Source organism: Nelumbo lutea, chromosome 3 (assembly GCF_056320005.1).
Source record: "Nelumbo lutea isolate HS-2025 chromosome 3, American lotus-T2T, whole genome shotgun sequence".
Lineage (NCBI taxonomy): Eukaryota > Viridiplantae > Streptophyta > Magnoliopsida > Proteales > Nelumbonaceae > Nelumbo > Nelumbo lutea.
In genome coordinates this window covers 19,326,372-19,347,474 of record NC_142686.1, presented here as the reverse complement: position 1 = coordinate 19,347,474, position 21,103 = coordinate 19,326,372, and the positions used below count along the sequence as shown (strand labels likewise).

The 21,103-nt window shown below is 35.8% G+C and overlaps 1 protein-coding gene and 1 non-coding gene across 9 annotated transcripts; one reads left to right on the top strand and one right to left on the bottom strand.

Annotated features, from left to right (window-relative positions):
* Nucleotides 1–154: 154 nt before the first annotated feature.
* On the top strand, nucleotides 155–18,899 carry LOC148863380 (UBQ, helicase-c and DEAD-like helicase domain-containing protein). Of its 8 annotated transcripts, none has more exons than XR_016109736.1 (27): nucleotides 155–313; nucleotides 635–1,369; nucleotides 3,966–4,074; nucleotides 4,188–4,282; nucleotides 4,987–5,151; nucleotides 5,459–5,527; nucleotides 5,614–5,736; nucleotides 5,827–5,976; nucleotides 6,107–6,238; nucleotides 6,333–6,412; nucleotides 6,643–6,737; nucleotides 6,824–6,891; nucleotides 7,449–7,550; nucleotides 7,651–7,721; nucleotides 8,249–8,356; nucleotides 8,552–8,627; nucleotides 12,438–12,577; nucleotides 12,697–12,856; nucleotides 12,947–13,126; nucleotides 13,223–13,339; nucleotides 13,660–13,832; nucleotides 15,737–15,904; nucleotides 16,027–16,139; nucleotides 16,460–16,583; nucleotides 18,380–18,475; nucleotides 18,551–18,613; nucleotides 18,706–18,899. XR_016109736.1 is itself a non-coding variant. In XM_088977144.1 (27 exons), exons 1-27 carry the CDS (start codon nucleotides 155–157, stop codon nucleotides 18,748–18,750), a joined length of 3,666 nt encoding a protein of 1,221 aa, XP_088833270.1. In that variant the 3' UTR covers nucleotides 18,751–18,899. The 8 variants fall into 8 exon arrangements, 6 of the variants coding, with proteins under 6 accessions (XP_088833270.1, XP_088833268.1, XP_088833269.1 ...); XM_088977144.1 differs by having other exon boundaries at nucleotides 12,441–12,577; nucleotides 13,677–13,832; nucleotides 15,767–15,904; XM_088977142.1 differs by having other exon boundaries at nucleotides 12,441–12,577; nucleotides 13,677–13,832.
* Nucleotides 18,900–20,229: 1,330 nt separating this feature from the next.
* TRNAS-CGA (transfer RNA serine (anticodon CGA)) lies at nucleotides 20,230–20,311 on the bottom strand. Its single transcript has one exon. It is a non-coding gene; the product is annotated as a tRNA-Ser (tRNA).
* Between the last annotated feature and the right edge of the window lie 792 nt (nucleotides 20,312–21,103).

Genomic DNA, 21,103 nt, shown 5'->3' with positions numbered 1-21,103 from the left:
ACCAGGACAAGGAAGCCGGAAGCTTGAATGAAACAACGTGACATTGCTCCGGTGGAAAATATTTACTCTCAGGCCTCAGCTCAAGCATGGGATGATAGAGTAACTATAATCTTCGTCCACTGCAAACTCCAACTGCTCAAGAATTCGAGAAGAGATGGAAATGAGCGAGAGAAAAATCCAAGTCCGAAGCCTAGCGGGCGAATCTACAACCATTTCGATTTCCTCGAACAGCACTATTGAAGAATTAAAACTTATGCTGAAAGACTCTTTCGCTCCCGCTAAAAACTCTCCGAATTTTCACCTTTTTTTCAAGGTTTTATGTTCTTATATTGAAAATTTATATATAACATGCTATCCGTTTATCTCTCTCTTCCTCTCTCTCTCTCTGGATTCTCGCACTGATTTCCCTGTAACTGTTCTCCTTCTGCGGCATTGATCCAAAAATATTTATTCGTAGCTGGCGATTCTTGAAAAGTACTTTTCCTTGTTTTTCAGTCAAACTGTAAGATTTACCTAACATATCCCAAACGTGTCTTTCACTGTTACATGGTAACATATTGTTTTCCGATAATGTCTACTTTTGTTACTTTTATATCATCATCTCGTCTTTCAATTTCTACATTTATCATTCCAGGGAGCTAAAATGAGTTTGGGGAGTCGGATAAATAGCTATTCCGTTGGGCAAAGTGAATTCGTCGTTCTTGTTCCTTTTAATAAGAAGGACCGGCGTCAGACACAACACATACTCCCTCAGCAGGGCACAGAGCCACCAAAGGTTCCTAGTCAGAGCACAACCTCATCATTTGCAGATTTGGCATGGTCAGATATGATGCGCGATCTGTCATCCTTGTCAAAGAATCCGCCAAGTGAAATTCAACCCGATTTAACGCCATATGGTAGAAATGCTCAAGGAAGTGATACGTTGTTTGGTGAAAGCTCTGATGCCCGCACTTCAAAAGCCAAACGCATGAGAGTGTTGGATGGTGATCAACGGGAAAGACTTCCTGATGACCTTAAGAACATTCTTTGCTCAACTAATACGAATGTCCTTGATGAACATGGTTGTGGGAGGTTTCTTCAGGTTTTGGAGTCGGTGGATTGCTTGTCTGATCCACAATTGGGAAGCTGCTTGTTATTCAGAGAAGTTGGTTTTGCAGAGAAGGATAAAAAGAAGTTGTGCCATTGTCCGTCATGGTTGAAGATCATATTGAAAGCTTTTGCTTTCTTGAACATTTTCTCCGGGTTCCTGGAAATGCAGCAGAAATTTACTACTTGGGATTGTTTAAAGGAAGCACTGGAGCAGATGAGGAGATATGGGCTTGATGTTGGTATCTCGGACATGGAACATGTTTCAGTTCTTTGTCCAAAGGTAGTTGAGTGGATTGAAGAAATTCCTATTCTGCCAATAGAATACCTCAGTTTCATAATCGAGATTGCATTTTTACTTAAGATATCACTTTACATGTTTTTCACAATTTTCATGATTATTCCACATCAACCATTTTTGCTATCTATTTATTTGTTTTAAGGCCAATGTGCATGTATGTATTTTTTTCCCAATTTTCAAGAGTCTCCGTGGCACAAGGTTAATCCCTATAAAATCTAGATGCATTGGAGTTCTTGTAGTCTGGCATCTCCTTTGGGGCTACAAGCCTACAACTTCACCTCCCCCTGTAGCATGAGGGTCCAGGGGGATGAAAGAAGGATCTCCACTAGATTTCTCATATGACCATTGAACAGCACCAATAAATTCCTTGGATGTGAATCTCATGAACTAATGAGTAAAAGAGTGCACTCCTTACAGTTTCAAAGGATTATTTGTTCCCTTCAGGTATTTGATTTTTTCTCAAATCCACCACATGACAGTGTCCATGTTAAATTTCTGAAACAATCAGTCTCTATTATCTGAACTCGATTGATTTCTATGGGCAAGGCATGTCTGCTATTCCACTGGAGCCATCAGTTGAGAATAAATCCAACAGCTTCCCTGTTACACACTTCTTTTTGAACGGAAAAGAAAAAAGAAGAAATGAATGATGCCCACTTTGAGGTTTAGGCTTACTTAAGCTCTCAACGAAAAGATTGGTGAATAATTTCTTCTTTAATAATAAATCACTTACAAGATGAATGCATAGATGAGTTAGGAGAGTAAATAACTTATTAGTCATCTAAGAACTTTGCAAATAATAGTCCATTAATCCACTAAACACAAACTACTAAAGAAATTTAAAATAGGCTCCATGTTTCCAAGCAGGGGCAATGGTGGACTGCTGGTTCTGCATATTGGTTATCACTTTTCAGTTTATCTTGCATAGATAAAGCAAAACGAGCTTCTCTGTCTCACTTGTTTGATCATAAGAGCCTTATTATGGCAGTGGGAGAGGCAGGGAATGATCGACAAGGGGATTACATGTGGGGGTATGGCATGGTTCAAATCATTCTGTAAGCTGTATTAAGGGTCAGGAAGCTGTGGATGATGTGTTTGTTCTCTTAACACCAAGGATCCTTCCAATTTTTTCATGTAATTCCTTATTGGACTTTTCTCATTCTTGAGGCATATAAGAGGTAGAGAATGATCTAAGGACTAGGGGTGCAAATGGATCAGTAATGATCCGATCCTATTCGGTTGAATTTGGATCACCCCTGTTCAGATCTTCAGATCAGATAATAGGATCCAATTAGAAAATCAGATTGGATTTGGATCACCCTATCCGATCTGAGAAGATTTAATCCGATGTATATTATATATTTATAAAATATAAATAAATATATATAATACATATATATGCTATTTATTTATTTATAAATATATTTTTATAAATTTGTTATATTTATTTATTTTTTTATAAAAAAACATGTATACATATGATGAAAATAATTAAAAGAATACTTGTATTTTTTGTTTTTACTTTATTTAAATTAATATACTTTAATTTTCTTTTAATAATTTATTAATTTTTAAAGAAAACAAGTCGGATTGGATCATATTCGAAGATCTGACTTACCGATAGGATTCAAATTCAAATCGAGTCCTATCAGATCCTATTGGATTGGATCCAACATGAACAATGCCGGATCGGATTCAAATATACCCTGATTCGTATCTGGTCCGATCTGTTTGCATTCCTACTAAGGACTTTCAATTTGACAGAAAACATGGCATTCAATAGAGCATAATGTCTGGAACACATGTAACTGATCCTAAATAGTTGGGATCTATTTGCAAAAATTTGGGATTATAAAATAACTGAGAATGGGTATGTGTCAGGGATGGAAAGTGACATCAATGTGTAATTGATAAGAAGTAATATTGGTCACTCCTTGCTCTTTTCTGGTTTTATTTGTCTCTACTCTTTTGTGAGAGTAGTATTATATCTTTTTTATATACTGAGTACAATTTTTTACCCTGTAAATGATCAAAAAAGGGATTTTCTTATCAAGTCTGTGGTTTCCTAGCTTTCCCTCAGGCTTACAATGGAAACCAGAAGTTATTTCTGTAGTGTTTTGTCCTTTTTTGATAAATTTTCCAGGTAGCCTTCTTTGCTGACTGCAGTTCATGTTTTTTCTACCTGTCTGCCATTGTTCCTCTGATGTCCTGGAAGTGTGTTAGAGTGCCTATCCTTTTTCTGCTTTTAAATTGTTTTGATGGATGATGTATAATCTGGGAGGCTCAATTCTTATTCTAGATAACCATGACAAAGAAAAGTATAATCACTAAGCTTATACGCACTGTTCTCTATGATTTTTGTGGTTTTATTTAGGGAGTGTTGAAAGGTTCACCTTAACTGCATCTTTTTCCCATCCCCCTCTTGTCATGTTAAACTTAACAAATAGATTTATGTTTATTATTTCACCATTTTGTACAATTTTCCGGATCCTAGGGTTACTTCCTGCATTGAGATAAAGGTAGCTCTTTTGTCCTCACCAGGTTCAAGGACATTTTTATATATGCTGTTTTTTCTTAGGTAGTAAGACTTGGCATTCAAGCAACTGGGGCTGCACAAATGGATGATGCCATTGTTATTGTCAGGTCTTCAGCAGAGCTGGCTGATCAACCTGACCATCCTAAAGCTGGTACATTTGAATTCTTGTTTTTGTCTCCTTTTTGCAGCTTCAAGGACATAATCATCTGAATGGAATTCTTTTTGGCTTTGGATTAGTCTTCACGTTCATGTTTCTTGTTCCAGCTAAGCAAGTATCTATATCAGCAATTATGAACAAGATAAAGAAACGGGAAGGTGTCTTCAAGAGAAACCTACGGGCAGCAGTTGACTCTTTAGTGGTATTTCTCTTCATATGAAGCTCTTCTTAGATACTCCTAACTCCTTGTAGAGTTTGTTTTGTTAAAGGTTTATGACATGCAAAATTTTATATTTTTTTGAAGAAAGATAACTTGTACTCAAATAAGGGAAGGATGTACAACAGGCCTCAAAAACAAAAAGAAGGCCTGAATCAATTAAGTAAGCATTGAATCAGCACTATACAAAAATTCCTTTATCTTGAGCAGTACTATTATATTTATAGCCTTATAGACACTACACAGTGTAGGGATTACTTCAAGGTTCTGCTCAACCTAGAGATGAACTCAAGCCTCAGGGTGCCTTAAATGAAATGATTTTTTTATAAGATTTGTTTTTTTTGGTTAAGTATAGAAGTTGTTATTGGTTTGTCATGTTTTATTGCCTATTTAATCTTTTTAATCTTCTCTTGTACACTTTTCTTTTTTCTTTTGTAGTTCTATAGTCATCCTTGTGTAATTGGACTTCTTCTTTTATTGGTTGTGCACCTTTACTTCTTTTGTACACTTTCTTTTTGTAGTTTCATTTTCGAGTACTATATTTTTCCTAATCTTTTAGGATTCATCACTTTGGCCAAATTTTCTAAATTTCATAGGGAAATTTGCAAAATCTTCAATTTCTTTAGTCTAAGTGTTGGGCAGCTTATCTGGGCCTAACTTGAACAATGGAACTTGCTTTTACCCTGCAGGGTAAGTCCATGTCTAGAAACATGGTAAATCCACTGTTCTCACTGGAAGATCTATTAATATCTATAAAGGATAGTGGTTATGTTTCAAAAGGCAGTGAAGCAAAGAACACAAGGAGATGTTGCTCTATCACCTCAAGTTCTCAATCAGTGCAAACACGATGTTATGTATGTTTTCATTCTTCATTTTCACTCTTTTAGTGGTTGGTGTGCTCCTTTTGCTAGTCTGTTTATCAAAACACTAAACTGAGAGCAAGAGTCAATAATCTTGTATATAGCCCTTGCTTAGTAAATTTGTTTATTTGATTTTGGTTAGTCAATCCTTGAAATTAAAATCATTAATGATGTGATTGAACATATCAAAACATTTTTAAATTATTTAATTCGGAATTTTCTATGTTTTTATTTTGTGATTCAGAATTCTATTTGGAGGAAATCCATTTTATTTCATTATAATAATATGCTGAGTCAACAGGAAACAAGTGTACTGCTACCAGTAGAAATGGTGGAGCATCTAAGAAAGGGCATTGGGTCTCAAGGACAGGTTTCTTTGGTGCTTTTCTATTTATGTAGTTTATAGAATGATATAAAGGTAACTTGAATACTACAGAGAAAGTTTGTTTCTTGTAGATTGTGCATGTTGAAGAAATTGGTGCAAGAATGGCTGTTCATGTGGAAATTCCAGAGAGCGTCTCAGGGAACACAAGATCCTTGCTTAAACAAGTTGGGATATCTAGATTATACTGTCATCAGGTATTTTATATGGTCTATATTGCAGCACTTTGTTCAAGGCTTGAAGCCACATATTGCTTTGGTTCTCTAGCGTTTTATTGGTATTTGCAGGCAGAGTCAATACAGGCTTCTCTTTCTGGTAAGAATGTTGTGGTGGCAACAATGACATCTAGTGGGAAATCTCTTTGCTACAACCTGCCAGTGCTAGAAGCATTGTCCCAGAATTTATGTTCATGTGCTATATATTTATTTCCAACAAAGGTCAATGGGTAGAAAATTTCTTTCTTTGTATTAAAGAGCATGGGTGATTTTGCTTTTCTCATGGTGCTTTAGCTGAGATTTGCCTTTCTAGTTCTAGATTCCAGAATACATGATAATCTAATACTTGTAGGCCTTAGCTCAAGATCAGTTGAGAGCTTTATTAGCAATGACAGAGAGATCAAATTTCAGCATAAATATTGGTGTATATGATGGTGACACTTCTCAAGAAGATAGAATGTGGCTACGTGATAGTGCTAGACTGGTAGTTTTGTAAGTTTGGTTGCTTCAGGATAGTTGTGCCATTATCTGGATACTTAACCCAGTTTATGTTGATATTATTGTCTGGGCATATGCAGTTAATCACAAATCCGGATATGCTACACATGTCAATCTTGCCATTCCATGGGCAATTTCAACGGATTTTGTCAAACCTTAGGTAGTTTTGCATAAACAATAATTATGTCCTATTGGTTTTGACTTTTTTTTTTTTTTTTGCTTTGAATATCTTATGCTGTTCATTCTGGATGAGACTGTAGCCCACTGAGAGTATTCTCAGCATTTAGATTAGCAATCTTAACATTTTTAAAATTGCAGGATTTGGGCTACTAGATTTATTTAGTCCAAAGTTTTTACTGCAAAGTTTCTTCTATATATGTTTCAAATCAGGTTTGTCATCATTGATGAGGCTCATGCTTATAAGGGTTCTTTTGGATGCCATACTGCTCTTATACTTAGGAGGCTTCGCCGTCTCTGTTGCCATGGTAATATTGTTGCTATATGGTTTGTGGATAATATTGATCTTCCTTAACTTTTTAGTCATAGCTGATGCACTGTTTGCTTCCTGCAGTATATGGTAGTGATCCTTCCTTTGTATTTTCTACAGCAACTTCAGCAAACCCCCGTGAGCATGCTATGGTATGACTGGAAGAAAAATGGATAGATCCTTGTTTTCGGTTTTCTGTCTTGTGTTGTTTTCCTAATAAATCACTGGATTCAGACAAAGTGATGAACCTTTTCAGTTTGATGTCATGCTGTTTGCCTTGGCTGTAAGCATGTAATAGGCACAATTAAGGATTAGAGTACTCTAATGAGGAAGATGCAAAGGGTTTCCTTATTTTTGGAATATGCATCATGAAACTGAAGCAGCATAAGCATTTGCAATGATGTAAATTGCAGATTAATAGTTTTCGTAAAGGAATGGATAGTTGACCATCTTATTAACTTCTTGCATTTTCTGTACATGACTGAAACTTTGCTTCTTATGTTTATTAGAAAAAAAAAGATACAAACTTCTGTGACATCTCTATTGTGTAGCCCTGATTGTAGATGCATTATGATGTTTAGGCATTTCTTGTGGTCATGTTGGGTTGCTTTGGCTCTATTGTATGCAACTAAAATAGTATTATTAAATTTATACTGTGTGCAATTAGAATAGTATTAATCAATTGCTTATAAGTTTTCAACCATTTCAGGAACTTGCAAGCCTGTCAACATTAGAGCTGATTCATAATGATGGAAGTCCTTGTGGTCCGAAGCTCTTTATCTTATGGAATCCCCCTTTACATTTCAAGACTGTTGGTGCCTTCCCTAGTTAATAATTCGGTTCTGTATTCAAAATTTCTGATGGAAACTTCATCTTATTCTAATTTACTTGCAAACACTTCTAAATCACAGGTGTCAAAAACTCAGGATAGAATGAACGAAAACAAACATGCTGATTCAGAAATCATTGCTAGACGCTCAAGGTAGATAATCTTCTCTTATCACCATTTTTCTTTATGCTTGTGACCATGCTAAATAGTGAGAGATCTTGCCCTTACATTTTTCTATATGATATTACTGATGTCTGACACTCTGACATTTAGAACACATTTTTCTATATGATATTACTGATGTATGACAGATATATCCTTCTAGCCCCATGACTTGGGGTAGTTTCTTCTTGCTATAGCTTCTTCTTTCAATCTTTATTTTTCTGCATCATTTTTATAAGACATTTTTATTGCTGAAATCAATCAAGTAGTACAACATAAGCATGGAAAATATCTATATTTTAATGGAATACTTGATGAAGGTCTTGTCTTTTCATGCAAGTGGATATCCGTTTATAAATCATGTTGCAGTTAGACCATACAAATACACTTCTATAGAAATATAGAAGAAAGAACATGATGCCAAACATTTTTTTTTTACATGATGGATCATTGATTTGTTTATGTTTTGAATTATATATTGAAAAGAATGTCTTTTTTTTTTTTTTTTCATTTTGCAGTCCGATTTTGGAGCTCTCTTGCCTTTTTGCAGAAATGGTTCAACATGGACTTCGTTGCATTGCTTTTTGCAAAACACGCAAGCTCACTGAAATTGTTCTATGCTATACGTATGTCATATCAATCTCATGTACCATCAACTCCTATGTAGGGAAATATCTTGTCTTTAATATGTCTCCATTGCACTCTTCTTTTTCCCCTTTAGTTTTTTCGAAAGTGTCTTGACATTTTTACTTTTAGTTTCTGTTAAATATAAGATTACAAAATAGATTTATTATTTCTCAACAATTGTGAATTTGTGATAGGCGTGAGATTCTTCAAGAGACTGTACCTCACTTGGTTGACTCTATATGTGCTTACCGTGCTGGATATATTGCTCAGGTTGGTTCTTTTTTGTTATTGTATCCTGCCACTGTTACCGCTTTCATTATAGGATCAGGTGCCATATGATTGATGCTCAGGAATTCCTATGCTTGATATGGATGTGTTGAGACTTGAGAGTGGCGGGTTTTATCCTTCATTATGGATCTTACATGTAGGAGAATCACTTGCTCTGATATATTACATGCCATTGGACCTAAGCTCTTTTTCAGAACTTGACCTGGGTTTCAGCCTCCTTGGGAGTTGTTTAGTTCCAGCTTGGCCCAACATTGGGAATCTATGCGATGTTCTTCACCTAACTACCGGCTCTAATATACTTTTAACTTAACACAACTTGGCCTCTGTCAGATTAGGGCTAGACGATTTTATGATGAACTTCAAGTAATGGTCATAATAAGTGACAAACTCACATCATATGGTAAGTGAAACAACTTTGCACATTAGATTACATAAATTTGTTGTTTATATTTTCACAGTTGTAAGTGTTGAAGATTAATTAGTTTTATGATGTTTTTCTGAGCAGATGTTTTATGTTAGTCGTTAGATAGGAGGTGGGGACCACAGTAGTTATGTGAGTCCAAATTTTATTATGTTTTTTGAGTGTTATATATGTTGTTTTATGTTTTGTCGCCCTATAAGGGCATAGTTGTCTTTGTACTGTTCTATTATTTTAGTATAAATAATAAGTGAAGGGGGCGGCTAGATCATTGCTCTCTTTTCTTTCAACTTCTCTTCTTCTCCTCTCCTCCTTCTCTCTTCAAGAAACTACTTTCTTTCATATTTTTTAATTCAGCAGATTTCTACTTGGTATCGGAGCATCGACTAGGGTTTCTTGAAGCATTCTCATGCAGCCCTAGATTAGCCGACCGGATGAAGTAGTAAAGGGCTGATCGATCTGCTATAGAAGCATCCTTGTATAGGGCTGCATGAGAATGCAGCCCTAGATTGCTCAATTCTTGGAGTTTTTGGTGGGATCTAGACATCAGGAATAATGCGGCCCTAGATTGCTCAATTCTTAGAGTTTTTGGTGGGATCTAGACATCAGGAAGAATGCAGCCCTAGATTGCTCAATTGTTGGAGTTTTTGGTGGGATCTAGACATCAGGAAGGTGATCTACTGTTCGGCATCAAAATCAGGAAGAACTGGAGTACGGGGAAGAGTCCCAAAAAAGTTGGACTCTTTGTTTTTGATATGATCTTGGGCGCCTAGGTATTGTTAGTTTTCTTTTGATTTTTCTGAAGAGGGCTTGGTTTTTGAAATTTTCTAGGCCTCCCGGAGTGATCGATTCACTTCTCTCTATTGGGAGGCGTGGGGAGGAGAGAGATTTCCCTCCAGCTAGGGTTTTCTTCTTCCGAAAGGGTTAATTTCTGTGTGTGTGGTATTAAATTATTTTTTAAAGGTTTCCAATATATTTTTTTCTTATTGTTGAACTGTTTGAAGTAAAATGGAGAGTTGGAATACCGAGATGAAATCTATTGGTACTGTGGGACTGGGTGTTGGAGGTAGTAGTGATATTTTTGGGTCTGGGATTATTACTACAGTAAAACTTGATGGTACAAATTATTTGGAGTGGGCACAATCAGCTAAGATGGCTATTGGTGCCCGTGGAAAATTAGGGTATCTCACTGGGGAGGAGAAGAAACCTGATACAGACTCTTCCCGATGGGTGCAAGAGAATTACATGGTAATGTCTTGGCTGTGTCATTCTATGTTACCTCATATTGCAAAAAATTTCCTATGGGCTAATACTGCTAAGGAGATTTGGGATGGAGTGACTGAAACCTACTCTCAGAAGCAAAATGAAGCAAGAGCCTATCAATTAAGAAATCAGGTGACAAGTATGAAACAAGGAGAAAAACCTCTTGTTGTGTATTTCTCTATGCTGAAAACCCTATGGCAGGAAATAAATCACTTAGAAATTGTGGTATGGGAAAGTGTAAATGATGCAACAACTTATCACAAACTGGCAGAGATGAATAGGGTTTTTGAGTTCTTGGCAAGGCTGAACCCTGAATTTGACGTTGTTAGGCAGCATATTCTTTCTAGGGAGGGTGTGACACTCTTTCAGGCCTATGCTTTTATTTTGGAGAGGAGAGTAGGAGGAATGTAATGCTGAGACAGCCTGGGATTGACTAGTTGGCTATGGTTGGTACAACAAAACCTAAGCCAAATGGAGACAGGGGGAGTGGTGAGATTAGAAGGGAAGATAAGAAGGACTTGGTGTGTGATTATTGCAAGAGGCCTAAGCATACCAGGGACACTTGTTGGAAGCTTCATCCAAATCTTATGCCTGCTCGGATAAGAAACAAGGGAAATGCAAATGTAGCCACTACAGGAGACTCTTCAGCCCCTCTCTCCCAAATTGATTGGGAATCCATTGCAGTAGCAGCAGTGAGAACAGAATTGGAGAGGTTTGGACAACTTATGAGTAAGAAAGATTCACCCAGCTCTAGCCTTCTAGATGGACAGAAAAATGCAATAACCAACTACACCACTTCCTTTGCACATACATGTAGTTCATATGCAACTGTGAATCTTGCATCCACTTCAGGTAAGGAGGGACTTCCCTGGATTATAGACTCAGGAGCATCTGAGCATATGACTAATGCCCCTACCATTTTCAGTTCCTATCAGTTGTGCTCGAGTAGAGATAGAGTCTCTACAACAGATGGTTGACATATGCCCATTGTTGGGAAGGGGACAGTTAGAGTGACCAATGATATAACTCTATCCTCTGTTTTACATGTCCCTAGACTTCATACCAACCTACTATCTACTAGTTCTTTGACAAAAAAATTGAATTGTTCTATGACCTTTCTTCCTAGTAATTGTGTTTTGCAGTATCTGGAGTCAAAGAAGATGATTGGGAGTGGTCGTGAGGTGAATGGAGTTTACCTTTTGGATGAGATTCCGAGACATCAGGGCCATCATGTTAGCAACAACGGTAGTAGTGGGTCAGAGTCAGTAAACTAGATTATGCTTTGGCACGATTGCTTGGACATTTTTCTTTTAATTTTTTGAAATGTCTTTTCCCAAAGTTGTTTGAGTTTGTTCAATTATCTACTTTGGAGTGTGAGAGTTGTCAGTTAGGAAAGCATTGTAGACACCTTTTAAACCAAGTAATAAAAGAAGTACTTGTGCTTTTAATATTGTTCACACTGATGTATGGGGGCTATATCAAATCCCTTTCATGGGAGGATTCCGTTACTTTCTCTTGTTTGTGGATGATTATACACGATATTCTTGGATATATTTGCTGAGATCACGTGATGAGGTTCCTAACTTAGTACGACAATTCCACCAGATGGTTCTCACGCAATTTGGAGTGAGAACTAAGGTTTTTAGATCAGATAATGCCAAAGAGTACTTTGAGAAGGACCTAACCACGTATATCTTAGAACATGGTGTAGTTCATCAACACAGATATGCCTACTTTTTACGTGAACCTAAACCTAATTCTAAGGCCTGAAATTCTTACACCCCCCCGCCCACCACACATACACAAAAAAAAAAAAAACCCAAGGTCTGAAATGGGGGCACAACCCAAGTTGCACTCTTTGGAAAAGAAAAGAAGCCTAACAACACAGATATGCCTGTTTTTTAACTATTTTATATTTATCTATGTTATTTAAAGGACAGTTTTGTGCTTGTAATATGTGTTTAATCAGATGTTATCTATATCCTGAAATCTGAAGCTCATTTTATGCTATTCCAAAACTTTATCACTGATTATCAATTAAAAAATTTACCACTAATCTGGTAAAATAATTACTGGTATATAGTTAATCTTTGATATTCTGAATGATGAAGCAGGATAGGCGGAGAATAGAGAGTGAGTTTTTCAATGGAAAACTTTGTGGAGTTGCTGCAACAAATGCTCTTGAATTGGGTATTGATGTTGGACACATTGATGTAACTCTTCATCTGGGTTTTCCTGGTAGTGTTGCCAGGTAAGGAGATTGGAATTTTCTGTTTGATTTATTTGTAAGTGGTAAAAACTAGGCTTGAAGTTCTTTTTTTCCTTTTTCTCCATTTTTAATTTACTGGGAGCTGTCTTTTCTATGTTAAGCTTGTGGCAACAGGCTGGGAGATCTGGGAGAAGAGGAAAAGAATCACTTGCAGTATATGTGGCATTTGAAGGACCTCTTGATCAATATTTCATGAAATTTCCACAAAGGCTCTTTGGTAGTCCGATTGAGAGTTGTCATGTTGATGCTCATAACCAACAAGTTTGTTAGTTGGCTTAATTCCTAGCACTTAGCATCTTTTTGTTAGTTTTTTTGGTGTGCAAAATAAATGCCAACTCCTTAGTCTTGTAGGTGCTTGAGCAACATCTTCTCTGCGCTGCTCTTGAACACCCATTGAGCTTGCTTTATGATGAAAAATATTTTGGTTCTGGTCTACATGGTGCAATCATGGCCCTTACAGAGAAAGGATTTCTTAGTTGTGATCCATCTCGTGATCTTCCTGCCAAAATATGGAGCTACATTGGACAGGAGGTATTTTATCTTGTTTATGTGAAATTACTAATTTTGTGCTTATTACAAGTTATGTATTTCCTTTTCTGTTCCTTTCTGTTTCTCTTGTTTCATCAGAAAAAACCTTCTCATGCAATTAGTATTCGAGCAATAGAGACTGAGAGATACAAAGTAATAGACAGTAAAAGGAATGGAGTCCTTGAAGAGATTGAGGAAAGCAAGGCCTTCTATCAGGTATTATGCTTGTTATTGGTTTTCCAAGTTCCTGATCTGGCTTCAGTTGTTATTTGGGTGCATTGGTGGTCAGACCTATGCATGATTAGTTGATATTACATGGTTCCTATAGTATTTTTTTTCTCATCACTGGTTGACTTTATAAATGCCATTTTGCTGTTTTTCATCCATTCTTGAGTTCTGAAGATTTTCACCTGTTTTCATCAATTTACTAACATTTTAATCCTTTATTGTTATTATTGTTGTTGTTGTACTGACATTTTAATCCTTTATTGTAATTATCTCATATGTGATATTTATTGACTTTGTCAAATTGACAGATTATTTGGTCATCCAGGTTTATGAAGGTGCTGTTTATATGCATCAAGGGAAAACCTATCTAGTAAAGGTCTTAGATTTATCAGCAAAGATTGCTTTATGTCATGAAGCGGACTTGAAGTATTACACCAAGACACGCGATTATACAGATATTCATGTCATTGGTGGGGATATTGTATGTCTGTTTCTTCACCCTTTATTTGTCCTATTCTCACGCTGTATGCCTGTATCTTTATGACTAGCATGCTTATTTTTGTTAAAGACATTTTCTACATGTTTCATTATAACCACTTTCTAGATTTCTTTTAATGAGCTTTCTTATCATATATTTATTTCAAAGGTTTGTGCTGTTGGTTGTACAATTTGTTTATATTTGAAGTTACAAACTTCTACCTTTTTCTGTAGTGATCAGTTTAATGTTATGCTCATTGCTAGTTCTTAGTGAAAACCCTGTACAAATCTATTTTTTAGGATGATAGTTATGGAGAAGTTTCAAACTAAAGGTTATCATTTTCAGAAAGGCTTGTTAAATTGTAATAGATAAAAGTAGCAATAACTAATATGGCAGTTGAAAAATCAATCAAACTACATAAGACAAATGAAGGTAGTGTGGCTTCTGACTATCACCTTTTAGTTGGATGCAAAACTGGAAAGTGTTACCTAAATGAAGTTAGTAGTTTAGTCTTTTCCCATAGACTGTTGTTAGATTCTCTTGAAGCAAAGTCTTGATTGAAGAAGAAAACTGTTTATAATTGTTAGAAGCCAATGTGAGAGTGTTCACCACCTCAGTGCATCCAAAACCTATAGGGCATATCAGTGTTTTGAAAGGCGTGCCTCCAGGCGAGGTGCCCCTAAAACACTCTAAGGCGTATGCCAGAGGCGTTGATACCTCTGAGGCATACGCCTCAGGTGCAAGAGGTGTACACCTCATATGCCTTTTTCATGAGGCATTCTAGAGACGTATGCCTCATGTGCCTCATGCACATTTCATATAAAGAGACAGAAAAAAAAGGGAAGGGAAAAAAGAAAGAGAAGAAAAAAATAGAAAGAGAAAGAAAAGAAAAGGGAAGGGAAGGGAAGAGAAGATAAGGGGAAGGAAAGTGGGCTGGGGGGCGAAGCCTGTGTTACCCCCCCCCCCCCCCCCCCCCCCCATTCAACTAGTGCTATGCATCTTCATTCTTCTTAATATAAAAGTTTTTTTATTAAAAATAAAGAAAAATGAGATCCTCCTTCCTCTTCTTCCTCCTCCCCTTCCTCCTCATCCTAAGGAGGCTTACGCCTCACGCTTCCAGGTAGTGGAACGCCTCACGTCACGCCTCCACGTTTTAAAACATTGGGGTATATTTATTTGAATCCATGAAGAAGAGCCAAAATCTCTCCAATAGATGCCTGCGTCATCCTTTTTTTTAAATAAGTCAGATGCCTGAGTCAATTGAACCAAAATCTCTCAGATGGAAAAGATTTAAAACTTTTTTTTATTTTCCTTTTTTTCCCATCTGTCTTTGTTAAGACTGGGGTGAAAATAAATTACTCTCTATTTATACTGTGAAAAAGCTCTCAATTATTTTTTTGATAATTAAAAAGCTCTCAATTCTTGGGGAACTACAATCATCATTAGTTATTAAACATGCTTCATTTTACTTTACTTTACGAGGTTCCCAGTTTCCACTACATAAGGTGGGTTTAGTACTGGGAGATATAGCACCATTTTCATCTGTTCACTTAAAATATCAGCATAGATTATTTTTTAATATATTGTTCTATCATTATAACCCAGTAAAATGTCATCACCACAAGTTTGTCAATAATACCAAGGATGTTAGAGATTTTCCTAGAAAATTATCCTCTTTCTAGTTTCTATAGCCACACATTCCATATGTTGTAATTTTTCATCCTTTTAGCTTTCTATCTTTGTGAAAAGAGGGATCATATCATATGACATTGAAATAAGAGCATCTTTAACCCATGTGCACAGTACAATGGCATATAGGGTCCTCTGACATGTAATTTGATACAATGCTTTTATGCTGATAGAGAAATGAGAAATGCTTAGCAGATTCAATTTATACTGTTTCATAGGCTTACCCAGTGGGGATCTTTGACACTCAGCATCCAAGAACAACTGCTCAAGCACAGACTTGCAAAGTAACTACTACTTGGTTTGGCTTTTACCGTATTTGGCGAGCAAGCAACCAAATATTTGATGCAGTTGAACTTTCACTTCCTAAATTTTCATATGAGTCACAGGTCAAGGTCATCTCTTGATTGGCAATTATGATGATTGAATTACATCTTATGATATCCATATTGTGGCATTTTTTAAGCATGCCTTTTTCTTTTCTAATTCTGATTTTCTTATATTTAAATAGGCAGTTTGGATTCGAGTTCCTCAGTCAATAAAAACAGAAGTGGAGATTCAGAATTTCTCATTTCGTGCTGGCCTCCATGCTGCTTCTCATGCTATCCTTAATGTAGTGCCTCTGTAAGTTTATTCACCTGCAGGTCAGCTTTACAAATTAAAGAATGCTTACTCTGTGGTTGGATTATAGATGCTGGTGTTTGAAGTGGGATAAGCTTTGAAGTTGGTCTAACCGGTTTCTGTAGGAATTCTTTGTGTGTGTGTGTGGGCTTTTTTCCACTTCCAGACATATTGTCTTGTTTTCAAGTATATGGCTTTGCGAAAGGTTTGGACTGCATCCAGTCCACCCCTCGCAAGATCCCAAATAACTGGACAACTGTGGGTAATGTTTTTTTTTACTTTGGCATTGGCTAGTTATGAATCTGATCTATTTTGGCATATAGGTATATAATGTGCAATTCTTCAGACTTGGCTTCAGAGTGTGCAAATCCCCATGAAACACGCTATTTTCCAGAAAGAATTCTGCTATATGATGAGCACCCTGGAGGCATAGGTATTTCACTGAAGGTTAGTATCACAGAGTTATGATTGCTTTAGATGTAACATTAATGTTCAGTCAAAATCTAAAGTTGTCCTTCCTGGGTATCATTTTTTTGTCCCTTTTCATTTCATTTTGAGACTACAAGCGGTATACTGTATACATGAACTCCATGCAAATAGAAGCAGAGATTTAGGATTTAAAAATGCAAATTCATTAGGGAACTGTTTTATTTCACAACTTCAGTTCCTATTTTTTATTTGTTAATGTGGTTCAAAATCTAATTTCTGACTAAAGTTGGCCATCTGAATAATCTTTTTTCCAATTTTTTTTTGGGGAGGGGGGGGGGATTTCAACTTGCATGTTCTCTGTGTTGTTCTGGGGCTGAAGAACAAGAGCAGTTGTCCTCTTCTTATTTTTTCGGGGTGTGCCTTGACTGCATATAGGCCACCGTGTATACATTTTGGTTCATACTGAATAGATTGTACTGAATTGTTTGACTTGATAGAGGTTAGTCATCCAAAGGATATTTACAACAAAAAGAAAAAAATTATGGAGATCTTTAACTGCCCTTGGTTGGGATTTGGGGAATATGGTAGGACAGGGCTAGGAGCAAAGTGCAGTTTGAACTTTAGAGTACGTTTTTGTTATTTTTACTTTTAGTCTGGTGTAATTCTCTGTTAAAAAAAATCAGCTTGCCATAATCATTTACACACTTCTGTTCCATTCTACCATTGAAAGTCAGATATTCTTTTGGATATTCAATCATTGAAGGTACTAGGGTAAATATCATACCCCTTATAACATGCATTGACTTGATTTTTCCTGAGGTGACATCAATCACATGATAAATGGAGCACTGCATATATAGGTGGGCTTCAAATTTCTTTTATACATTCTTTTGGGTTGATCTTTGATTCCCTGAATTTGACTGCATTCTCTGAATAAAGTTTCCAAGATCTTCAAGAGCTTTGGTTTTTGACATCAACCTTACGAAATTTCCAGTTGTTGGTCATTTCCTGTTCTGATTCACTCATTTCTTAGTGGTTCTTGCTCACAGTAGCCACTCTTTTATGGGAAAAGGAGTGAAGGAGTTCCTAGGTCTAACTCCTAATCTGTTTCGGGATGCTTGCTCATAACAGATTCCTCTAATAGGAAATTAAATGGGGTTTCATGGCTGTGTGGAAACTTCCATGGGGTAAACAGGTTACAAAACCTAGTATGTTTCTTGTTTCTGCAATTGGTAGAATGAGTAATCATGCGAGTGCAACTACATGTTGCCATAATTGTGGAGCAAGAACTGCTAAAATTGTCTTGGCATCAAATACTGAGGTCCTATCTATGCCAATATATTTGCTTTGATCGCACTGAGTAATTGGGCCTATCTATTCGTTGGGGGTGCCAATTAGATATTAGTATGTAGGTCAATTACTATGGTAGGCTTGGTTTAATTGTGATTTAGTTATGGAAGTTTTTGTTAATGTTGATATAAGTTGTAGTAGTATAACCAAGACTAGAATTTAAGGCAACCCCACATCTGCACTGAAATAACAGATAACTAAAGCTATTATAGAATTTAAGGCAAGACACCTATCATCTAAAATGCAACATATGTAAATATAATTGTGTGTGCACTATCTCAATATATGGACAGTAGAGATAATGCCAAGTGTCAAGAAAAAAGATCCTTGTTCATTTAGTGATTGCTATAATACTGGTGTTGTGTTTCTTATTTTTGAATTTCTATAGGAATAAGAAAATGAAACTTATTTATTTATACCTTGGGCACTTCTTGCATCCTAACAGCTTTATAATTGTGTAATAGTTGCAACCGCTATTTGGAGAACTACTAACTGCTGCTTTAGAGCTTCTCACAACATGCCAGTGCTTAGGAGCTGCCGGTTGTCCCAATTGTGTTCAAGTCAGTCTTAAATGATTTTAACTTAATGATCTTTCCTTCAAGTCATCTTTGTTTCTCAATCTTTTTATGCTGCAGAGCCTATCTTGTCATGAATACAACGAAGTTCTAGACAAAAATGCTGCAATTATGATTCTCCAGGTTCGCATCATGTTTGGTGTTTGGTGGTTGCCAAAACTATAGGCCATGCTCCTTCTTGAATGTTTCAATCTTTGGCTGTTTTGTATTTGCAGGCCGTCGTAGAAGCTGAGAACTTGAACTCTGGAAGACCATCCTAAATAGGCCTTCTTCTTTTTTTTTTTTAAAGTTGTGGTAGCATTCACTTATGTGGTATAATGAAGTTCTCTAGTTTATTGTTTGTTTATTCGATGGAATACTTGTAGACGATGTAGGAGCAATGCATTTCTATTTCTATACTGGAAGCCAACATGTGATGTCTAATAGTACTAAGTAGTCTTATGTTGCCTGCTAGCGTTCTCCATTTATTTGTCATTTCTCTTCTAAAGCCGACTGCTTTTCCAGTTTTGTTTTGTTTTGTTGATTATCACGCTACTAAAGCGGGTGTTCTTCCTCCCAAGGTTCAAAATATTGCAAGTATCGGTCCGTGATCTATATCAGTTTTTCAATCCACCCATATTCAATACAAATGCTACAGATGTTATTTCATTTTTAAAGTATTCCAACGGTCACATTAAGCTTATCCACAAATTCTTCCTACATTCCTAAGCACAGGACACCGCATGAGGCATCATGAACAAATTTTTTGTTACACGTGTTTCAATACTTTGAACCTTGCTTCCTCGTTAACTGTATCTTTTAAAGGAAAAAAAAATCTCTGCCCTTGGTTTCAAAAAATTCTTAGAAAACACAAATATAGAACATTATCTATTCTTGTTATGAGTTCTAACAACAAATCAAAACCATCTGATTCGAAAAATAAATTCTTTTTGAGAAAAAATGTAAAATTTGTTAATTTTCTTTTCAAAACCGAAACTAAAAATGTGCTTTTGAATTTCTTATTATGATGGTTCCAAGAAGGCAAAAACTATCTTGTGATTGATATCGTGTCATGGATCATACAATATCTTAATTAGAGAATTTGTTTTCTAGAAACCACTATTTTGATAGTTTAAAAAACATAGATTGTTTTTTCGAGGCAAAACATGGTTGAAGGACATGTTTCAATTTGTTTTCTGATGTGGCAATTATAAAAATAGATGAAAAACAAAAACTGTAATATGTTTATTGTTCCAAATTTGAAAGCAGATATGCTCTTTTTATGGCCAATGCAGGTCTCGAACCTGCGACCTTCGCGTTATTAGCACGACAACCAACTGAGCTAATAGGCCACCCGAAATCTATTTAAAAAATAGATCTAATAAACAACTATTTTTAAATAGAGGAACAGAAGATGAAAATCAGTCGAAAAGAGAATGACCTTAATTAGCGCCCGTGCAGGTCTATGAACCAGCGACGTTTATCAACACGACGCTTTAACCAACTGAACCAATTAACCATATGAAACACGTTTTAAAATATCTCTAACAGAAAATAAACTTGAGAAAATAGAGGAATAGAAGAAAAGAAACGATCAATATGAGTATTGAATAATATAAATAGCCCATGCAAGTCTAGAACCTGCGACCTTCGCTTATTAACACGACGCTCTAACCAACTGAGCTAATGGGCCACGAACGACGGTAAGTTCTCAATTGGAATATATATTTCATAATTCAGCGATTGTCCTAATAATAAAACGTCGACAGCAGGATTCGAACCTGCGCAGGCAGTGCCCAACAGATTTCGAGTCTGTCTCCTTAACCACTCGGACATATCGACATTCTTTGAACGTGACGTGTGATAAATTTATTTAATCACTTATTATATTAACTTTAAAACATTTCAGCATTTAATTGAGCAACCGAAGGAATGTGTCGACTAGCATTCCTACTTTTCACATTATTATTAAACGTGTACATACTTTGCACCTAATAATTTTAGATAATGATAATGATAGCAATAATAAATTAAATTTTTTTTATAAATTTTATGTATTTTTATTTTATTGTTTTTTATTATTAGTTAGATGAATATTGCAAAGTCCAAATATGATTATATAAACACTTCATCCAAATATGTGATAATCGGATTATGTTGTAAAGTTTCAAGTATCATTGATAGGCTTATTTGATTGGCTAAATTCTTCTTTTTGTAATGTTTTATATTTTTGGTGTATTTTTTGTTCATTTATAAAAAAAAAAATGTAAGGTTTAAATAGAGGGAATTGAATGAGTTGAAAAATAATAGTTCAATTAACAATCTAAACCTCACAATTAAATAGGGATTGAATTGAAAAATGAGCATTTTAGTCAAAAGAAAGTTTCATAATTTTATTCAATTTTTTGTTTAATATGATAATTATATAATTATGTGACATTATACATGTGCTTGAATGTTTTTTTTTTGTGCAAAATTTATGTTTTTTTTATGTTTTGTTAATTTTTATTATTAATTTATGACATTAAATGTTAACACATTTGACCCAAAAGTTGAACTATTGGTCTTTGCCAAATAGTAAAATAATTTCATTTTTGGTTAGTTTTAAATTATGTATTTCATTTTCATTATCAA

What these genes read in the sequence shown, in the direction of transcription:
- LOC148863380 (XM_088977141.1), top strand. Translation starts at nt 155, where the DNA reads ATGGAAATGAGCGAGAGAAAAATCCAAGTCCGAAGCCTAGCGGGCGAA. An exon ending in TCGCCGTCTCTGTTGCCATG is followed by an intron (nt 6,738 to 6,823) that starts GTAATATTGTTG and finishes TGCTTCCTGCAG; the next exon opens with TATATGGTAGTGATCCTTCC. An exon ending in AATTTTCATATGAGTCACAG is followed by an intron (nt 15,905 to 16,026) that starts GTCAAGGTCATC and finishes ATATTTAAATAG; the next exon opens with GCAGTTTGGATTCGAGTTCC.